Source organism: Dasypus novemcinctus, chromosome 13 (genome assembly GCF_030445035.2).
Source record: "Dasypus novemcinctus isolate mDasNov1 chromosome 13, mDasNov1.1.hap2, whole genome shotgun sequence".
In the NCBI taxonomy this organism is placed as follows: domain Eukaryota; kingdom Metazoa; phylum Chordata; class Mammalia; order Cingulata; family Dasypodidae; genus Dasypus; species Dasypus novemcinctus.
Window position 1 is genome coordinate 46,067,377 of NC_080685.1, and position 21,065 is coordinate 46,088,441.

The 21,065-nt window shown below is 38.2% G+C and overlaps 1 protein-coding gene across 1 annotated transcript in view; it reads left to right on the top strand.

Annotated features, from left to right (window-relative positions):
- The first annotated feature begins 539 nt into the window (after nucleotides 1–539).
- TIPRL (TOR signaling pathway regulator) overlaps nucleotides 540–21,065 on the top strand; it is a 59,215-nt gene continuing 38,689 nt past the window's right edge. The window contains exons 1-3 of the mRNA XM_004464189.4: nucleotides 540–825; nucleotides 6,970–7,149; nucleotides 8,183–8,282. Of these exons, the coding sequence (XP_004464246.1) occupies nucleotides 722–825; nucleotides 6,970–7,149; nucleotides 8,183–8,282 (384 nt within the window). The 5' untranslated portion in view covers nucleotides 540–721. The remainder of the gene's footprint in view (nucleotides 826–6,969; nucleotides 7,150–8,182; nucleotides 8,283–21,065) is intronic.

Genomic DNA, 21,065 nt, shown 5'->3' on the forward strand with positions numbered 1-21,065 from the left:
AGATATAGTTGCAAAAGTGGATTTAGCAAACTGGTCAACAGTGTTGTTTCTACCACACCAAGTGCCTAGTTCGTATCCAGGTCATGGAATGCCTTGATTGTATGAAGGATGAAATTTTTGACAGGAGTCTGTCTTAATCTATAGTGGTTAAATAGCTAGCCACTTCTAAATCATATAACATTAAACTCTAAAATATTATTTTTGGGGGGCTTAACAGAAAAGACACTGGACATTTCCTCCTACACCGATTCGCTAACACACGGGTAACATAAAGCTAATACACTGCTTTGAGAAGTCCCTAAGAACCCTGTTGAACTAGCCTTCCCAACCCGCGGCGTTCTGTAAAATCCCCTGAGATGACATCATCCGAAGAGCGCGCGGTGGGAGGAGATGCGTCCCTGACCGCACCCCTGCACCAGAGCTCCGCCCCTCGGCGTTTTCTCCTTTTTCTTTTTCCGGTACGCCGTGGCGTAAGACGTAGACCACGTAGTATTAATAACTGCTCCCGGAAGCAAAAGCTAAGGGGCGGAGAGGAAGGCGGGGAGAAGGGCCCCGCGTCCGGGTCGGCAGGCGGGGGGCGGGGCGAGGCGGGGCCCGGCATGGTAACGGCTCGGAAGCCGAGGGGGCTGGGCCCGAAGGCGGCTGAGGAAACGGAGCCCGCTGCCGCCGCTGCTTCCTTTCCAGCTTTTTCCGTGTGGTTCCCGCAGGCCCCGTCTCGGCCATGATGATCCATGGCTTCCAGAGCAGCCACCAGGACTTCTCCTTCGGGCCTTGGAAACTGACGGCCGCCAAGACTCACATCATGAAGTCAGCGGATGTGGAGAAGTGAGGCTCCCGGGCTCGGGGTGGGGGCGCGGGCCCCGGAGTTGGGCCCGGGCGAGCTCCTCCATCTCCACCCCCTTCCCTTGGGGCAGAAGCTCTGTTCCCCAGAATGGGACCTTAGCGTGATAACTTCAGTAGATAACCTTATCGCCACCGCCGAACCTTTGGTTGGCCTTCGCTAGGCTCTGCCTTCGTGAAAACTGTCCTGGACTTGCCTCTCACCAAGCGTCTCTACCTGTCCTGTCCCGCGACATCTTTAGGCCATTTTTGGGTGGCTGTGACCTGCTTTCTTGGGCGTTGATAACGAGAATGATATATATGTTTAGTTTTTAGCATGCCAGTTACTGTGAGTACTTGGACTACGAAAATAAAAGACGACCTTTGCCTAAGAAATTCAGAGTCACATGAAATAGGCAAAGAGACAGTTATGGTACAGTGCGAATAACTGTTTGTGATACGGGGTTATTTGGGATTGTTTAGGGGGACAGGCCATCCGGCAAACTGGGATGCCTGGACTGAATCTTGGTAAAGTCTAGGGAGTAGGGTAGGGGCTTTTGTAAAAGCCGGGAACTCTGGTATGTGCGCTGCGGTGTGTTTGTGATGCCTGAGCTTAACCTTGACGAGTTTGGGAGCTAGGGAAACTGTTGTAAAGTCGGGTAAGGGAGAATGAGAGCTGTGCTTTGTTTGAGGTGCTGATTCTATTCTATGTGAATGGAGCATGAGGTATCAGAAGGAGAATAGTGAGAAATGAAAGGTAGGCCCTAGGGAGACCAGGTACTGAGGGAATTTTTATGCCAGGCAAAAGAGTTGTGAATTTTATCCAAATGTGAGACATCATCAGATGTGCACCCTGGAAAGATTTCTCTGGAGGTGATGTGGAGGATGGATTGGAGGGTTGCAGGATTGGGTAAGGAGACCAATTAGATAGGAGGGGAGGAGAGGAGAAGTTTTAGATTAAATCCTGGATTTGAGAACCAGTTGATAGAAGGAGAAAGGGAAAAGGAGGAACTTGTACTGATGCCAGATTTCTGGCTTGGGCTATTGCATGTATAAAACACCCCTGAAACAAGGTGGGAAACAGGAGAAGCAGGTAATGTGCATGTCATTGGATAGAGGGTGATCTAAGTTTGAATATGTTGAAATGGGAAATATGTGCAGGTCATAAAAGTGGATATGTTCCATAAGCATTTGCTTATATTTGTCTTGGAACCCAAAACAGATCACTTGTCTATGGGTTTAGTTTTGGGAAATAGTTTGTATTTGGTACCTGGAGCTGTGAGTGAACAAGATTATCTAGAAATCATCCAGAAGAGGTTATGAGGTGAAACCCCAGGGAGCACTGGTATTTTAAGATTCAGGCGGAGGGAGATGACCAGGGAAGAGAGGACAGTCACCAAAGGATGTTTCGCTTCTTAATAAAAAATAAAATAAAATAAATTGTAACATTCTTGCAGACTCATAAGAAAAATTAGGAAAATACAGAGAAGAAAGGAAAAACGATTTCTTTCATCCCACCACAGACTTACTTTTTGGGGTTTTCCCCCTTCATAAATCTTAAAAAAAAACTATTATAGTATATATAAATCAGCTTCAAATTGAGGTGCCCATATAAATTACTTGTCCATATAGTTTGCTCAAGGGGTGCTGGAAGCGTGGAGAGTTTTAGGGGTATCAAAATCCAGATCTTTATCTTCCTTACATATTATTTTTTAAATTGATCTGCATGTGTTTACTTAGTCCTTTTCCTATATGACAGAAAGACTTGCCCTCATCCATCCTAAATGTTTTTGTGGCACAAAACCTCTAGGGTACTAAAGAAATCAGTTAGGTGAGATACTGGTTTTGGGAAGCTTCCTTTAATGAATACTTAGGTTTTCTTAAACCCATAGGGGCTTTCTTTCTCTCCCTGCCTTAACTGGCTATACCTATTAGTTAAGATTGCAGCTTAATATTAGAAATGGGATGTTTTGGGCTGTGTTTAAGATACTCTGGATTTAGAACATTTGAAGCAGTGTTAAGTTAGTGACAGTGATGCTTTTAAATATATAACGAATATTTTGTATGTCTACTGCTCTTTTCCAGATGCATTCGGTAAAACCCACAGAATCACATTTTATATAATTTCATATTTTGTGTGTATTTGGTAAAATAGTTAAAACTTTTTCAAATCATCTTGTGGAATATTCATTCCAGTTACAATCCATCTTATTTAATTTTTAAAGTGTTTAATATTTTCTATCTCCTAATAAGGAATACGTCTTAAATTTATGAAAAATTAATATAATTAGATGTCAGCCTAAAGATGTGCAACTTGAAAACGTTAGATCATTGATAAATATATATACACAACAGATGTAATAAATATGCAATATATGTCCAATTTTTTTCTCACTATAAGCATTTTTTCACATTATTACATTCTCTCTTAAACATTTTTAATGGTTCCATAATACTTCATTATATGAATATACTCTAGTTTATATAACCATTTATTCTTTATACTTGGACATTCAGATGATTTCTTTTTCACTATTATAAATAAGATTATTAATGACTATTAATGTATATAGTCCCCCCCCTCCTAATTCCACCCCCCACCCCATTCTGGGTTATTTCTTTAGGACAGATTTCTCTGATAATTTGAGAATATCAATTTGATTAGATTCTTGGTACATATTGCCTGATTGCTGCCCCAGGGTAGATTGTAAATTAGCACAGTTCTTCTGGAAATCCATACAGACAAGCGCTGGTTTCCCTCATCAGTATTAGGTACATTTGCTTTCTTCAATACCATCTTTTGAAGCTTGTAACAAGTTGAGAATTTATTGGAAAAGTTAATTGTTTTCCAGCAAGTGATAGGGCCTTTAATTGCAATCTTCTCTTCATAGCTATTATTAATACAGTTGTCATGTTAGAAGTAAAAGTTCACCAGAAATATTAGGATTATGAAAACAGAGCTGTGGTATCATCTCCTAGGCAGTTTTAATAGAATTAGAACTCATCTTTATTGAAAGTGCTGTGCCTTTAATGACACTGTGATGAAATAGCTATTTCCAATAAGAATTAGTATTTTTTCCCTCTAAATCATTTAATTTGGTTAGTGTTTTAATTTGCTGAAAGCTTCTGGGAGCAATATGTCAGAAATGGGTTGGCTTTTACAATGGAAATTTATTAACTATAATCTTACAGTTCTGAGGCCATGACCCTGTCCAAATCAAGGCATCATCAGGAGAGTCTTTGTCCCTGAGCTCCAGCTGTGGGCAGTCTGGCACATGGCAGCTCTCATCTAAAGATAACATTCTCTCCCAGCTGCAGCTGTGGGCAATCAGGGACATGGTGGTATATCTCTCCCCTTTCCTCTGGGCCTGTTGCTTTCAGCTTTTGGCTAAAGTGACTTCCTCTCTGTTTCTGTGTTCTTCTCTGTCTCTGCAGCTTTTTTCTGTGTCTGTGGCTTTTTATTCCTCCATTTATAAATGACTCTAGTAAGAGGATTAAGACCCTCCTTGGGTCACACAATCTAATCAAAGACCCTTAACTGAAGTAATTTTATCAAAAGTTCCCACCTACAATAGGTTTACATACACAGGAATGGATTAGCTTTAAGAATAGGGTTTTTGGGGCTCCACATAAGCTTCAACTGCCACAGTCAGACAAGGATTTTTGTTTTTAATATATATGCTAAGACCTGTTTGGTGTGTGTAATTGAAATAGATTGAAATCAGTTCCAAAGAAGGTAATTGTGTACTTGAGATATACATTGATCCTTTGTTGGCTTTATGTAAGAATGTATTCTTTCATATAGTATTATTTTATCTTTCCCAACAGTTATAGATATATAGCTGTAAAAAAAATCCAGAAGTTGTAAAAAATAAAAAAAGAAAGCTAAAGTTGCTGTTATAGAGCACTTGCATTAAAATCCTGTGCTTTATTCAGAGTCACCTTAGAACTTTAGTCAGCATATTTAAACTTTTGACTATTGCATACTTTATAACCATATTGAAAATGTAAGGAAGAAAAAGTTGTTTCTTACAATCCCTTTGCCCTACGCCCTAATAAATAAATTAATATTTTTCATACTCTCTTTTTATTCATTATGTAATTTTAAGAAGTCTGATTATTTGTCTTTCCAGGCTGTAATAGATTAGAAACCAAATTAAAAGGGATGAGGGGTACTGTAGGGGCAGCTATCTACATTCTGGAGCAGCTAGAGGTGTACACACTCAATTAAACTTTTTTTTTTTTTTTAAAGATTTATTTATTTATTTAATTTCCCCCCCTCCCCTGGTTGTCTGTTCTTGGTGTCTATTTGCTGCGTCTTGTTTCTTTGTCCGCTTCTGTTGTCGTCAGCGGCACGGGAAGTGTGGGCGGCGCCATTCCTGGGCAGGCTGCACTTTCTTTTCACGCTGGGCGGCTCTCCTCACGGGCGTACTCCTTGCGCGTGGGGCTCCCCCACGCGGGGGACATCCTTGCGTGGCAGGGCACTCCTTGCGCGCATCAGCACTGCGCATGGCCAGCTCCACACCGGTCAAGGAGGCCCAGGGTTTGAACCGCGGACCTCCCATATGGTAGACGGACGCCCTAACCACTGGGCCAAAGTCCGTTTCCCTCAATTAAACTTGACATTATTTTACATTATTGTTAAATGTAATGCTCTCTGATTATCAAGAAAAGATAAAATTACATTTTTCTCTTTAAGAATAGGGGAAATCTTATAAAATATGTTGAAAAGTTTCTAAAATCAAAATTAAAAACTTTCTAGTTATGTTTTCATGTTGCAAGGAAGAGAGACCCAGTTTGCTTCAAGTAATGGAAGTTTAATATCACATGAGGAAATAATTATCTCACAAAATGAACAGCAGTTCTTCTGGTCCTAACAACTGCAAAATTCTCTGCTTTTCTTGTTAACTGTTATTTTTCTGTCTTTGCTTTGCTCTGTCTGCCACCATTGCTGTTACTTATCAGCTTTACAGCTCTCCCTTACTTTCTGCCTTATGGCATCTGTTTCATGCCTTCTTTATCTTTGTCTCTTGGTCTGGACTTCATTTGACTGTCAGAATTCTGAAAAGAGAGAATTAGAATGAGTTAATTGGTCATTCAGTCTTGCATATTGGGCACAGTTCTTAGACTAAAGATTCAGAGATTCAGGCCGGCCCATAGGTGATTGCCTTTGTTTGGAATGCTGAACTTTTATCCCCAAGTGGAATGTCCTGGTGATTGTGAATGAGGTTTTGGGTTCCCAGGGTATGGTAACGTATACATATTGCTACTCTTTCCAAAAGTGAGTAACTGGCAGTCACTTAAAAACTCTGTAATGGAGCTCTAAAGGGGAAACTGGTGAACTTGGAGAGCTCAAGCCCCACCTGAAGAGGGCAACCTCTACCCTGGTCTAGCCAGTTAGTGCCATGTGGTAGTGTAGGTCCAACGTTGCCAGGTCCTCCAGATTTTTTAAAAAGAGAACCAGAAGTCTAGATTATATAAAATCTCTCAGTTTTTATTGACAAATATCAATAGTAGTAGTTGGTCACTGTTCCATATATATTTTTAAAAAAATAGTGTGGAGGCTGATTAAATATATTTGTGGACTAACAATTTATGATCCTGGCTTTATGGTTTGTCTAGCATAACTTTTTTCTCCTAATAAGCCTGCCAAATGAAGTCCCAATATATATAAAGCAGTCTAGTATATTGGAAAAAGGCTTCGTATTACTTCTTACTGGTTCCATTATCTTGAGTGTGCTGCTTAAAACTCTCTGAGCCTTTCTTAGCCCACAGGGTAGTTTGGAGTCTCAAATTTCTCTAGCTCAGAAATGATCTCTGACCATCCTACCTGAAATAGCATTCCCCCCTTCCCGTTTTATCTTGCTTTATTTTTCCTTATATTATTTATCACTAGCTGACAGTATATTGTTTATTTACTTGCATTTTTGTTTATTGTCTGTCTCTTTGGTCTACTACATAGTACTGTGCCATAAAGATATACTTGGAAAAAGTGGATGATGAAACCATTTTATAGACTTTACAAATATATCTATATTATTCACTTATATAACTTATTCAGTAATGTGAGAAGAATTCTGTTGGAATCAAAAGAAAACAAAACTGCCAAGAGTGATAATAAAGTAATCTCTGACTTTTGGTTGTATATAGGTTAGCTGATGAATTGCATATGCCATCTCTCCCTGAAATGATGTTTGGAAACAATGTTTTAAGAATCCAGCATGGCTCTGGCTTTGGGATTGAGTTTAATGCTACAGATGCATTAAGATGTGTAAACAACTACCAGGGAATGCTTAAAGTGGCCTGTGCTGAAGAATGGCAGGAAAGCAGGTGAGACACCGGGCAATTAAGGGTAGAAACACAAAAGAACAAAGACATAGTCATGATATAGGTGTGTTGTTAGAATGAAGGAATAGTGTAAATATTAAACTTTATTTTCAAAGTTGGTTTAGTCTAGATTTCATTTTTCTCAATCATAAAATGGAGGTTAGTTACCCATTACTTGAATACTTACTGGGTTAAATTGAATTACACTTGAGCAGAGCCTTTGGTTTGTTGTTTTTTTTTTTTTACTCTTTTTTTTTTATCCCCCCCTTGTGGCTTTTTTTTGCATGCTGTCTGCTCTCTGTGTCCATTCGCTGTGTGTTCTTCTGTGTCTGTATTAATTTATTTTAGTTCCCCTCCCCCCTTGTGGCTTCCTTGCTGTCTGCTCTCTGTGTCCATTTGCTGCACACTCTTCTGTGTTTTTGCTTGTCTCCCTTTTTTTTCTTCCATCACCTTGCTAAGTCGGCTCTCTGTAGTGCTTGCGGGCTGGGTGGCGCTCTGTAGGGTATGGGCAAGCCTGTCTTCACGAGGCCCTGGAACGTGAACCCAGGGCCTCCCGTATGGTAGACAGGAACCCACCTGATTGAGAGCCACAGCTGCTTCCCCAGAGCCTTTGGCTTTTAAATGAAGAATCAGTATACTGTGTACTTTAATATTTGTTTTTGAAAAAATAATTATGATTTGCTTTGAAAATTTGAGGAGCATTGAAATTAAGATAAAAATATATTCTCTTTGATACTCAAGTAAGCAATTATTTACTTTGTGCCTGTTATTTACTAGGTAGCTTGGAGGATACAAGGAAGTATAAGGCTTTAAAACTTATCTTCAGGCAGTGTACAGTCCAATTGGAGAGACTACATTAGCACATGATAAGTTAAATAACAATCAATGTGCTGAAAAACTCTAATATGTTGTACTAGTAAATTATAACATTTTGTATTTAGTAGAATATATTTGTGGAATGTAATTTGGTATCATAAATGAATACAGATGATTTATATTTTGCATCAATCTGATCCTTCTCATTTTGGTATTTGAGGACTGAGGGTGAACACTCCAAAGATGTTGTTAAACCATACGATTGGACCTATACAACAGATTATAAGGGAACATTACTTGGAGAATCACTTAAGTTAAAGGTAAATCTTATATTTTGCTTTTCTGAATCATTGTCTTGTTAGAGTTTTCTAGGAATGGGTTTATTTTTTTGTCACTGCTTTCATCCTACTATTTTCTATTATGGTAGGCATCAGAATTTAATGTAAGGGAATTTTGCTTGTTGATTATCAGTAGAAAATAAAAGATCATAGTCATACAATCTTTGTTCTTAAAAGCATGAATTGTCGCATTGGGAAACTGCCCTAATGTTATCATGACCATTAAGAAGCATTAAAATGTGGATCTTTCCCTGTTTATATGCATGCTTGTTTTACAGATGAGCAGATATGTGGGCAAATAGGACTTTTGGTCAGACAATTTAGGTTTGTGTCTTCTTTACATATAAGGTATGACTGTAGGCAAGTTACTTAATCTGCGTCCCAGTTTTATCAGTATAATGGGTGTAACAGAAATGCCTACCTCTTGGAGAGGTGTTGTTTTTTTTGTTTTTTGTTTTTTAAACAATTGGAGTTATGAGTTCATGGTTTTGAGACTACAAGAAAGTCCAAGGCAGTGCTTTCTTCCTGGTGTTTTGGGGCTGTCCGACTGATCCCTAGTGTTTGGTTCCTATGTCACATGGCAAGGCATGTGAGCAGCTTTGGGCTGCTCCCTCTGAGGCTTTCTCTCTTTCTCTGTCTGAATTTCATTCTCTGGAGAGTTTTGATGATATGGCATAATGTATGGGAAAGCTCTTGATAAATTCTAAAGCTCTATATTAATGTTAAGATGTAAGCATGCAAACCCTGCTTAAGAAGAGATTCCCTTCCTGGTGAATGACTCTAGGAAGGTGGAGTTGGTAAGTCTTGCTTTGGGAGCTTACTTATATTTGAAATCAGTCTCTCAGTCTGACTGAAATGAAGCAAATATGAATTGCGTATCTCTAAGTTCCATGTCTCTAAAGGAAGTTATTTCAATGTACATCTCTTTACATTCAAGGTAAATCGTGGAGATCCTATATTACATGTTGCTGAGACAAATGTTAAAGAATAAGACTCCTTGTCTCTGCAGAGATTTTTAAAGTCTCGAGAAGATAGAAGTTCATAGCAGGAACTTAATAAATGTTCCGTTTCTGCCACTCCTCCATTCCAAACTTTTAACTATTTTTCTGTGCTGCTTTAAAGTCAAAACACAATTTTTGAGAGAATACATATTCTTTCATTTATTCAGCAGATATTTATTGTGCTCCTAATCCTAGGAGCTGTGGATACTGCAGAGAATAGACAGAAATTTCTCCTTTCTAATGGGAGAGCAAGGTAATTTCAGTCCCTTATTATAGTTCTTATATGTAAGTAGCATAGGCCGTTTGATATGTCATTTCTAGGAGTGAGGAAATGGGAACTCTGTGTAATAAAAGCAATGACTCTCTTTGTGGGTTGACTTAGGACAGGGGTTTTTACCTTTTTTGTTCCACAGATCCCTTTGCCAGTCAGGTGAAAACCACGGACCCCTTACTAAATCCACTCTATACTGGGTATTATTTAATAAATATATCTATCACACTCACACCAACACGTCCCCACGAGAGTAATGTGTTTTTTGCATTTAAGTTCAAGCTCATTGACCCTTTTTAAGAACCCCTGACTTACAAGAAGGACGCTTTGGAGGCTATGAAGTAGCATCCGCTATGACCAAGGAACAAGAATTATTGTAGTAGAAACAAAGAGAGTGAGAGTAGTAGGAGGCACATCAGCCTGTAATGGAATTTGTTCCAAGATATAACTAAAGGATATCAATGTGATCACCCACTCACTGGTGGTAAAGAGCTTGGGCTTTGGAGGAACACACATCTGGCTTCAGATTCTTCACCTACCAGCTTGTGATAGCAATTTAACCTTGCTAAACCTTACTTCTCTTTTTTGTAAATTGGGGATAATACTAGTTGTGAGGTAGTAAGTGAGATAAATGTAAAGTGTTTAGCACAGTATCCGTTACACAGTAAGATCTCAATACTGACAGCTATTATTATGATGATGATAACATCACATCTTAAATACCAGAGAAAACTCAGTCTATGTTGAAATACTAAGAATAAAGGATAAGTATATATGTCTTAATATTTATGCTTTGTTTTATGGCCTAAACAAAGTTGATGATCTTGGTTTGCTCGGCCACCTATGACAAATACCACACAATGGATTTACTTAAACTGTAAGAACTTATTGGCATCTGGTGTCAAAGCCATGCTTTATTCCAGAGTTGGTAGCATTCTAGTGATGGCTTGCCATAGTCCTTGTGGTTCTTTGGCCTGCATCTCTGTCTTGGGTCTCATGGCCGTTTCTTTCTTGTGTTTGCTCTTCTGGTTTCTGTTGAGTTCTGACTTCACCTGTTTTCTCTCTATAAGGCCTCCAGTAATACAGATTAAGGCCCATCCTGATTCAATTGGGCCATACCTATATAGGTTCTTAGAAGATGCAATTCACAAATGAATTTGTACTTTAACTGATAATACATTGTCAGAGGGTCCTATGAACAAATGGTTTCACACCCAAAGGAATGCAGATTAAGATTAGGAATTGTCTTTGTTCGGATATATAATTCAATCTAGCTCAGGGTTCAAGATCTTAAAGTATATATCTTTTTATGATATAATGCCAGTAATATATGTAACAACATAATGCTAATGCTATCATTTATTGTTAAACGTGTTTGTTATGTGTTGAAGATCACTTCATAGGAACATTTTTTGCATTAACTTGTTTAATGCATAAGGATTTTTTTTACCATAATATTAGTTGGGATTTTTAATCCTTTAAATCTTTAGCCCTTTCTCAAAACACTATTCAGAAGCTATGGTGTATATAGAAAGTATATACCTGTGCAGGAGAATATGTTTTATATGGATGCTAAGAGTATCAGAGAATGAGGCATTACAATGAGGTCTTTGCATTGCCCTTAAGTTTTTGCTTTTTAGCTTCTAGAAGGTGTTTTGTGTGTGTTAGGTTTGTTTTTTTGTTTTTTGTTTTTTTAATGTTTTCTCTTTTTTAATTGCTATTTTTTTAGATGTAGCATGGTACAAGCGAAGAGAACCAATCCTACAGTTTTGCTGACCTGGCTGGATTCATATCCAGCCTTGCCACTTATTAGCTATGTCACTTTAGGCTATTAACTTCTCTTAGTTTCACAATAAGATTATGAGATGAGAGTGTCATGAGAAAACTGATGAAATGGCCAACAGTGTACCTAGCCCATATAGCCTATCATATATGGTCATTTTCTTTTTTGTTGTTGTAATTAAAGAAAGAAATTAACTTTTTCAGATAATAGAAGTAGAAGACTGTGTCTCCCGTTTGCACCACCTTTTAGGAATAAAACAAATATATCATATCCATGCATTTAAAAAAGCATTTCTTTCAAAGCTCATTTGGAATATTTGCTCAACTCATTTAATGTGATTTTTTATCTTGAGCTTTAAAAGTTAATTTAGGGAGAGAAGGTGTTGACCTAAGTAACTTTGGAAATGAATGGAGACAATAAGAATGAAGGCAAAAGGAATGGTTGTAAGTAGTATATGATTGTTGATAAAGCTATTTCCCTTGGGTGGTTATGGGTTAACAATTCTGATACTGCTATATACATATACTGGAATTGAACAATTAAGTAAATGGATGGGCAGTGCTGGGAACCAGCTTTCTCATTGTTGGAGAGAAAATATATGGATGAGTAAGGGAAAGAGGCTAGAATGATCCATATGGTAATGGATTAGATTTCTAGACATCAGTAAGAACTCATTTAACTTTTTGTAGCTATAGATAATTACATATAAAAATATTTATAGATATATGTATTTACATGGGTTAGTATAAACATATTTCTTTGCTCTGTCAATTTCATTAAGCTGAGATTAAAAATTATTTAAGATTGTCACTGTGTCATGAAAATTTATTAAATATATCAATTCTCTCAATTGAGAACCACATAAAGTAAGCTAAGAAGTATATTTAGAAAGTATTGACTCCTAGTTGCATGTTTAAACACTAGGAATCCCTTCCAACATGGCCTCGGAAACTCCTCAAACAAGATCATAGGTATATCTCAAAGGTACAGTCAAACCAGATTCATAGCAAATCAGTTGAAAATCCTCATTGACACTTTCAACCAAAAATCTTACCCAGGTTAAACTTGTTTTAGTAATTAACACTGAAGAGTCTAGAACCAGAGTAGGTTTCAGAATTGCAGAGCTAGACATTCATTCCAGAGAAGAACAGAACTTGAGGAGACCTTGAAAGCAAGCAAAAACCACAGGCAAGATCTCATCCTACAGAGATTTGAGATAGAGAAGCCAGACAGTGCCATACCTTCTATACCTTTTCCCAATTATTCACTCTCATCAAGGTATTTTATTTTATTTCTTTTAAAAAAATGCCTATTGTTGTTCTTTTCTTTTTAAAAATATTTATTTTTATTTATCCCCCCCCCCCTTTTCCCCCCATTGTCTGCTCTCTGTGTCCATTTGGTGTGTGTTCTTCTGTGTCTGCTTGTATTCTCATTAGGTGACTCCAGGAACCGATCCTGGGACTTCCGGAGCGGGAGAGAGGCTATTACTTTCTTGCATTCCCTCAACTCCCTTTTCTGCTACATCTTCTTATTTTCTCTTGTCTGTGTCTCTTGTGTAATCTTGCTGCACCAGCTCTCTGTGTCGGTAGGCTTTTCTGCGTTGGGTGGCATTCCCATGCAGGGTGGCACTCCTGTGCCAGGTGGCATTCCTGTATGGGCTGGCCCTCCCCGTGGTCCAGCTTGCCACTTGGGCCAGGAGGCCCTGGGCATTGAACCCTGGACCTCCTATATGGTAGATGAGAGCCCAGTTGGTTCAGCCACATCTGTTTCCCAAATCAAGGTATTTAGAACAGTCCTTACCCTGGTATTGATTCCAGGGAATGACTTGCTAAAAAATTTGTGGTTACAGAGTCAAGAGCCCAAATTTGGTTTCAAAACTGAAGATCTAGATTCTGTGTCCAGAGAAGAAAAGAACCTGGTGAGGTCTTAGAACATTGATGACATCAGGGATAGAATCTCTGAGATGAGGAAGTTCAAGGTATAGAAACTACACAAAATATCACTAGCAGCTGTTTTATTTCTCTGGAACAAGAATGAAGGACACAGAAACAAGTTCGTTACATCTGATATTAGCACCCTGGACCCCAAATCTTTCTCACTTTTTCTGGGAATGTACCCTTCCTCTGAGACTGAGTTGAGCATCCTGGAAATGGTAAGCAAGACTTCAGGAGGCAGAGACAGGTCCAAGAGGCACTCCACAGAGCTACTGGCCTATCGTGGCTCTAGAGATCAGCAAAGCTTGAGAACAGTGAAAATAAAACTAATATGTACCATTTTGCAATCATCACAGTAATAATTGATTCAGCAAACAGAGGTGAATGTTTTATGAAGATCAAGTTATATATTGTCTCAAAGAATCTCACAGATTACTGTTAATTACAAAAGGAAAATTAGTGAATTTTCAGGAGAAACTTAGCAGCCTCCGCCTTAACCAAGTACTTGAAATTCACTTCACTAATAATAACAGAGTGACATGAGGTGACTCCTGATGTGAAGCAGCTAAGAAGGACACAATATTCTTTCTGTGGTATTACTGCCAGAAATGCATAATGTAAATTAATCATAAAGAAACCTCAGGCAAGAAAAACTGAGTGACAGTCTATGAAGTAACAGACCTGTACTCTTCAATATTGGATTGAGTAATTGCAGTGAACATGGAGAGAAAGTATGCTAGCTCAGGAAATATTTAGAGAGTAAGTCTCCTCAAGACTTATCTTCTCTATGTTGCGTGTGCTACTATTTGTTTTGGGGAAAGGTCTCAAATTCAGCGACCTGTTTATGCCTAAAATTTCTCTCCAGAAATGCTCAGGAAACTGTTAACAATAGTTAATCTCTTGGGAAGAGAGGTGGAAAACTGGGGTGAGATATAGAACTGTTTTTCATTTTAATCTTTTTTTTTCTTTTTACTTTTTATTGTAGCATCATGTATACAACTCAAAATTTCTCATTTTAACCATCTTCAAGTGTGCAATGGCATTAATCCTACTCACAATATTGTGCTACCATCATTAACATCCATTACCTCAACTTTCTCATCATCTCAAAACAGAAACTATGCACCCATTAAGCAATAACTCCCTCTTCACCTACCCCTCCACCATGGCTTCTGGTAATCATCTATTCTTTGTCTCTATGAAGTTTGCTTACAATAGGTATTTCGTGTAAGTGAGATCATACAGTCATACAGTGTTTGCCTTTTTGTGTCTTGCTTATTTCACTCATCATGATATCTTCTAGTTTCATCTGTGTTGTAGCATTCTTTTTTATGGTTGAATAATAATTATGAATGAATGGGGTTACCGTTTATGTGATGGGAAAGACTGGAAGTCAATTTCTTACATAATAGATTTAAAATAGCCATATACATATTTTAAGTAAATAATTGGTTAGTGAGTTGGTGCTGAGGGGAGAACTCTGGACTGCAGATACAAAACTGGTCCTTCAACTTTGCAAGGAAAGAACATACAATAAGAGACACTCATATTCTAAGGAATTTGTCATAGTGATAGATTACATATGTTCAAAATGACATTTGTAAAAATTATTCTTGAAAACAATTTTTTTATATCACAGATTGTAAATCACCTAAATAGGCATTGACAGGAAAGTGGTTAAATATATTGTGATATGCCAGTAAATGGGATATTATACAGTTGGTAAAAAGGATGGGACAACTTTATATATTTGATATAGAATGGTATACAAGGGACATTGTTCAGTGAAAAAATAAAAGGTGCAGAACAAAATATTAAAAAATATATATTATTTGTGAGTTTGCTTCCATTAAAGCCAGGGAAGTAAAATTATAATAAATTCTGGTTTTGGTATAAATAAAATATTTAACCTTTTTAGAAAAAGTAGATTTTGCCACTTTATGCCCACTAGGATTGCCATAATAAAAGGACAGCCAATAATAGTGTTGGTAAGGATCTGGAGAATTTGGAACCCTCATGCATTGCCAATAAGAATGTAAAACCATGTGGCTGTTTGTAAAATAATTTAACAATTTCTCAAAAAGTTAGATAGATAGTTATCATATAATCCAGAAATTCTACTTGTAGGTATGTGCACAGGAGAACTGAAAGCATATGTCCACACAAAAACTTGCATGTGAATGTTCATAGCAGCATTATTCATAAAGCCAAAAGATGGAAACTATCCAGTGTGCATTAACTGCTGAGTAAATAAACAAAATCTGGTCTATCTATACAAAAGAATATTCGGCCATAGCAAGAGAATGAAGTCCTGATACATGCTACAATATGGATGAACCTTGAAAATACCATGCTAAGTGAAAGAAGCTAGACACAAAAGGCCACATGTAGTATGACTTTATTTAAAAACAATACCCAGAATAGGCAAATCTATGGAGACAGAAACTAGAGTAGTGGTTGCCAAGGACTGAGGAAAGTGGGAAATGGGGAGTGACTCCAATGGCTATACTATAGGATTTCCTTTTGGGGTGAAAAAAATGTTCTGGAATAAGATAGCGGTGATGATTGCACAATTGTGAATATACTAAAAACTGCCAAAGTGTACGAGTTAGTGCATGTTATGTGAATTATATTTCCATTTTTGAAAAAAGAAATAAATGGTTTCAAACCACAGCAATTTGTCTGTTTGGATGTAGTGTAAGAAAAAAAAAAGCAAAATATGTGTGTGTATAGATATGTATACATATGTACATATTTTATATTTATTATTTGCTAATATATTAAATTTTTCGGTAATTTAAAAAAGTAAATTTAACATAGAGTTCCTAGGATTTGCCATTAATTAGCTCTATATGTTAAATTTAAAACATTAAGAGTCAGTTTATTTCTTCATAAATCTCCATCTGATGTGAGGAAGTTTGTTTTTTGAAAGCTGTGTGCAGGACTTACTTTTCTTATAAGGTATCAGGAATGTTTGTTGAGTTCTGCATGTTTTTTAAACCTTTATAAAATTGGAAAACAACCCAAACAAGGAAGTTCGTTAAACATAAATGTACAGCTTAATAACTTGTAATATGTAACCATCCAGGAAAATAAAACATGAGTACTTCAGCAACCTGCAGCGTGACCTTCCTGATATAACTTTTTAAGAAATAGTTCATAGGATGTTGGTGAAATATTCAACCTTAGCTTTTATTTCCTTGGAACTAGTATGCATTATTTTACAGTTTGGGTATCATAATTTTAATGTCTGGAGTCTCTAAGATGTTCTTTTATTATCTGTTTTTTCTACTGGTTCTGGTTCAAGGTGTTTAGACTCCTAATGTGCCTCCTTATTTTTGCTTGAAGCTTGGGATGATGTTAGTTTCCTCCAGAGAGGAACTTTGTTTATTTCTGATAGGCACTGGAGAACATTGGTAGTTTAGGACAGAGGCCAGAAAACATTTTCTGGAAAGAACAAATAAATATTTTAGGCATTGTGGTCTGGCCATGGGATCTCTGTTGCAGCTATTCAACTCTGCTGTTGTAGTCCAAAGCAGCCATAGATAAGATATAAACAAATTGGCATGCTATGCTTCAATAAAACTTTATGGACATCAAAATTTGAAATCCTTATAATTTTCGTATGTAACCAAGTAGTTTTCTTTCTATTTAAAAATGTGAAAAACATTCTTAGCTCATGGACCATACAAAATCTGGTCTGGAAGTAATAGTTTGCAGAATTCTGGTGTAGAACTAGAGTTTGAGGTTTATGGAGCCTGTAGATAAGAAGTAGAGAAACTGGTATAGCTCTTTAGGGTGTCAACTCAAAATTAAGAGATGGTAGGGAATTCTCCAAGGATGTTACTCTTAAGTGAGCACTGAGCAATGATGACACTAAAAGTCAGGGGAGCCTAGCCTTTCCTTTGAACCAGCCTATGCTTATCAGGATAAACTTTGCTCACATATTGGCTCACTTTTCTGGGCTGCAGTTCTCTTCCAGATCTCAACCTAGTAATTGCTCACTGCCTTTGTCATAATGCCTTTTTTTAAAAAAATATTTTTAATTTTTTTAAAAGATACTTTGATTACAGAAAATGTTACACACAAAAAATAAGGGATTCCCATATGTCCCACTGCCCACACCTCCTACCATTCCCCACATTAACATTCTTTCAGTAGTATGGTATATTCATTGCAATTGATATAAACACATTTGGAATATTGCCACTTAGCATGGATTATACTTTACATTGTAGTTTATAGTCCCTCCCACTCAATTCTGTAGGTTATGGCAGGATATATAATGGCCTGTACCCTATAATGACATTCAGGACAATTCCAAGTCCCAAAAATGCCCCCATATTACACCTCTTTTTTCCCTCTTCCTGCCTTCAGCATCTCCAGTGGCCACTATCTCCACACTAATGATATAATTTCTACCATTGCCAGAATCACAATAAGTCTCCAGTAGAATGCCAGTAAGTCTACTCTAGGCCATATTTTATTCCCCAATCCTGAGGATTCTGGGATGAGGACACCCACTGCACCTCTGATTGTTGGGGTCCTTGGTCTCATTTGGCTGACGGATGGGACCCTCTTGCTTGCAAGTTGTAGACTGTCGGCTCCTTGGTATGGTGGTTGTCCATCATCACTTCCTTGTTACTTGTCCTGGGTGAGTCCATTGAACTGGAGAGTAAGTGTTGCAACTTCACCAAGGCTCAGGGCCCAGCTGGCACACGGACAGATTCAAGTCTCTTGGTACCAACTCCGGCACCAACTATAGGTTCACGTAGAAGGGACAGGAGAGGCACATGTAGAGAAGTCACAACTGAGTCCAACTGTTAAACTCAGGAGCACAAACTCCAAAGTAGGGCCCACTGGCAAGGCACCAGATTCCAGAGCTATCTAACCTGACCGTATGACCTGTGTGTCTCCAGAGCTCTCAGGAGCCCCACCACTATATGGGGTACTATCTATTTTGGTAGTCTATGAGATCCTGCTGACATGTGCATAAGCGTACCTCTCGGACCACCTCCTGACTCACTTTGAAGCCTCTTAGACATATAAACTCTCTTGTCTACCTTTTCCACCTTTTATTTGAAATCTTTTTCCAGTTGGATTACTGGTTGGTGCTTGGTAGTAATACCTTGGTGCCAGGGAAGCTCATCCCTGGGAGTCATGTCCCATACTGGGGAGAATGTAATGCATTTATATGCTGAGTTTGGCTTAGAGAGAGGCCACATTTGAACAACAAGGAGGCTCTCAAGAGGTAACTCTTAGGCACCCTACAACACTAGGCTGAGTTGCAATTTCAAGAGCAAAGGCTCATAAGTATAGTTGTCAATATCAAGGGCCAATGAATGGACTATCTTTCACTAGTCATGGCCTTGCACTTCAGGGATTGTTGCTGTCCTCTCCTATTAGGAACTGCCCATGCTCTTGAGAGACACCCACTCCTCTGTTTGAGAACATATCGGTCCTCCCCAGGATGGGAGTCCAACTCCTTTCCTCTCATTATGTGGGTCTCCACCCACTGATACAACACACTATGACAAAGTGATCACTTCCATATTCTCTAGAAGACTGCCCCAGGTATGCCCTGTCCTGAATGCCCCCCTCCCCCCACCATCCAACAACCTAAACCAGTAACCCTTCCTTGTTATATTGCCAAAAGAGCTTTCCCAACATTGTAGTTTCATCCACGTACCCGCCAATCACCAGTGTTCAGCTGCTCTCTTTCCCAACCCTACCCCATTTCCATGGACCATCCAACCCACCCTCCCCACCCTAACCTCTGTTTTTTTAATGACCGCCAGTATAATGAGTGTGAGATGATATCTCGTTGTAGTTTTGATTTGCATTTCCCTAATAGCCAGTGATGTTGAGCATCTTTTCATGTGCTTTTTAGCCATTGTTATTTCTTCTTTGGAGAAGTGTCTTTTAAAAACACTTGCCCATTTTTTAAATGGGTTGTTTGTCTTTTTATTTTTGAGATACAGGATTTCTTTATATATGCTGGGTATTAGGCTGCTATCGGACATGGTTACCAAATATTTTCTCCCACTGGGTAGGCTGTCTTTTCACTTTCTTTTTTTTTTTTTTAAAGATTTTATTTTTATTTATTTAATTCCCCTCCCCTCTCCCAGTTGTCTGTTTTCTGTGTCTTTTTGCTGTGTCTTGTTTCTTTGTCCGCTTCTATTGTCATCAGTGGCACGGTAAGTGTGGGCGGCACCATTCCTCGGCAGGCTGCACTTTCCTTCGCGCTGGGCAGCTCTCCTTATGGGTGCACTCCTTGCGTGTGGGGCTCCCCTACACGGGGGACACCCCTGTGTGGCACGGCACTCCTTGCGCGCATCAGCACTGCGCATGGGCCAGCTGCACACGGGTCAAGGAGGCCTGGGGTTTGAACCGCGGACCTCCCATGTGGTAGACGGACGCCCTAACCACTGGGCCAAAGTCCGTTTCCCCGTCTTTTCACTTTCTTGACAAACTTCCTTTAGGCGGAAAAGATTTTAATTTTGAGGAGGTCTCATTTATCTAGTTTTTCTTTCACTGCTTGTGCTTTGGGTGTGAAGTTCATGAACCCATTTCCTATTACAAGGTCCTGAAGATGCTTCCCTACATTATCTTCCAAGGTCTTTATGGTCTTGGCTCTTATGTAGATCTTTGATCCATTTTGAGTTGATTTTTTGTTTAAGGTGTGAGATGGTGTTCCTTTTTCATGTTGAAGAAGTTTCCTTCTATTCCTATTTTTTGTGGTGGTTTTATTAGGAAAGGGTGCTGTATTTTGTCAAATGCCTTTTATGGGTCTATAGAGATGATCATATGATTTTTTTTCTTTTCATCAATTTATGTGGTATATTACATTGACTGATTTTCTTATGTTGAAGCATCCTTTAATGCCAGGGATGAAACCTACTTAGTCATGGTGTATAATCCATTTAATTTGTTGTTGAATACGGTTAGCAAATATTTTGTTAAGGATTTTAGCATCAAGGTTCATTAGAGAGATTGGTCTGTAATTTTCCATTCTTGTCGTGTCTTTGTTTGGCTTTGGTATTAGGGTAATGTTGGCATCATATAATGAGTTAGGCAGTGTTCCTTCTAATTCTGTTTTTTTGGAAGAGTTTAAGCAGTATTGTTGTTAGTTCTTTCTGGAATGTTTGGTAGACTTCATCTGTGAAGCCCTTCAGTCCTGGGCTCTTCTTAGGAGTTTATTGATGACTAATTCAAACTTGTTACTTTTAATTGGTCTGTTGAGTTCATCAATTTCTTCTTTATTTAATGTAGGCTGCTTGTGTGTTTCTAGGAATTTGTCCATTTCCTCTAAATTATCCTTCTTGTTGGCATATAGTTTTTCAAAGTTTCTTATGATACTCATTATTTCCATGGGGTCACTGGTGATACCCATTCCTCATTTCTTATTTTGTGTATTTGCATCTCTCTCTTTTTTTCTTTGTTAGTCTAGTTAAGGTTTTGTCAATTTCATTGATCTTCTTGAAGAACCTGCTTTTAGTTTCATTTTTTCTAAAGTGCTTTTTTGTTTTGTGTTTCATTTAATTATGCTCTAATCTTTGTTATTTCCTTCTTTCTACTTCCTTTGGGGTTAGTTTGTTGTTATTTTTCTAATTCCTTTAGGTGTGAAGTTAGGTCTATGATTTTAGCTCTTCTTTTTTGATATATGTATTTATGGCTATGACTTTCCCTCTCGGTATAGCTATTGCTGCATCCTATAGGTTTTGATGTGTTGTCATTTTCATTTGTTTCAAGGTAGTTGCTGATTTCTTTTGTAAT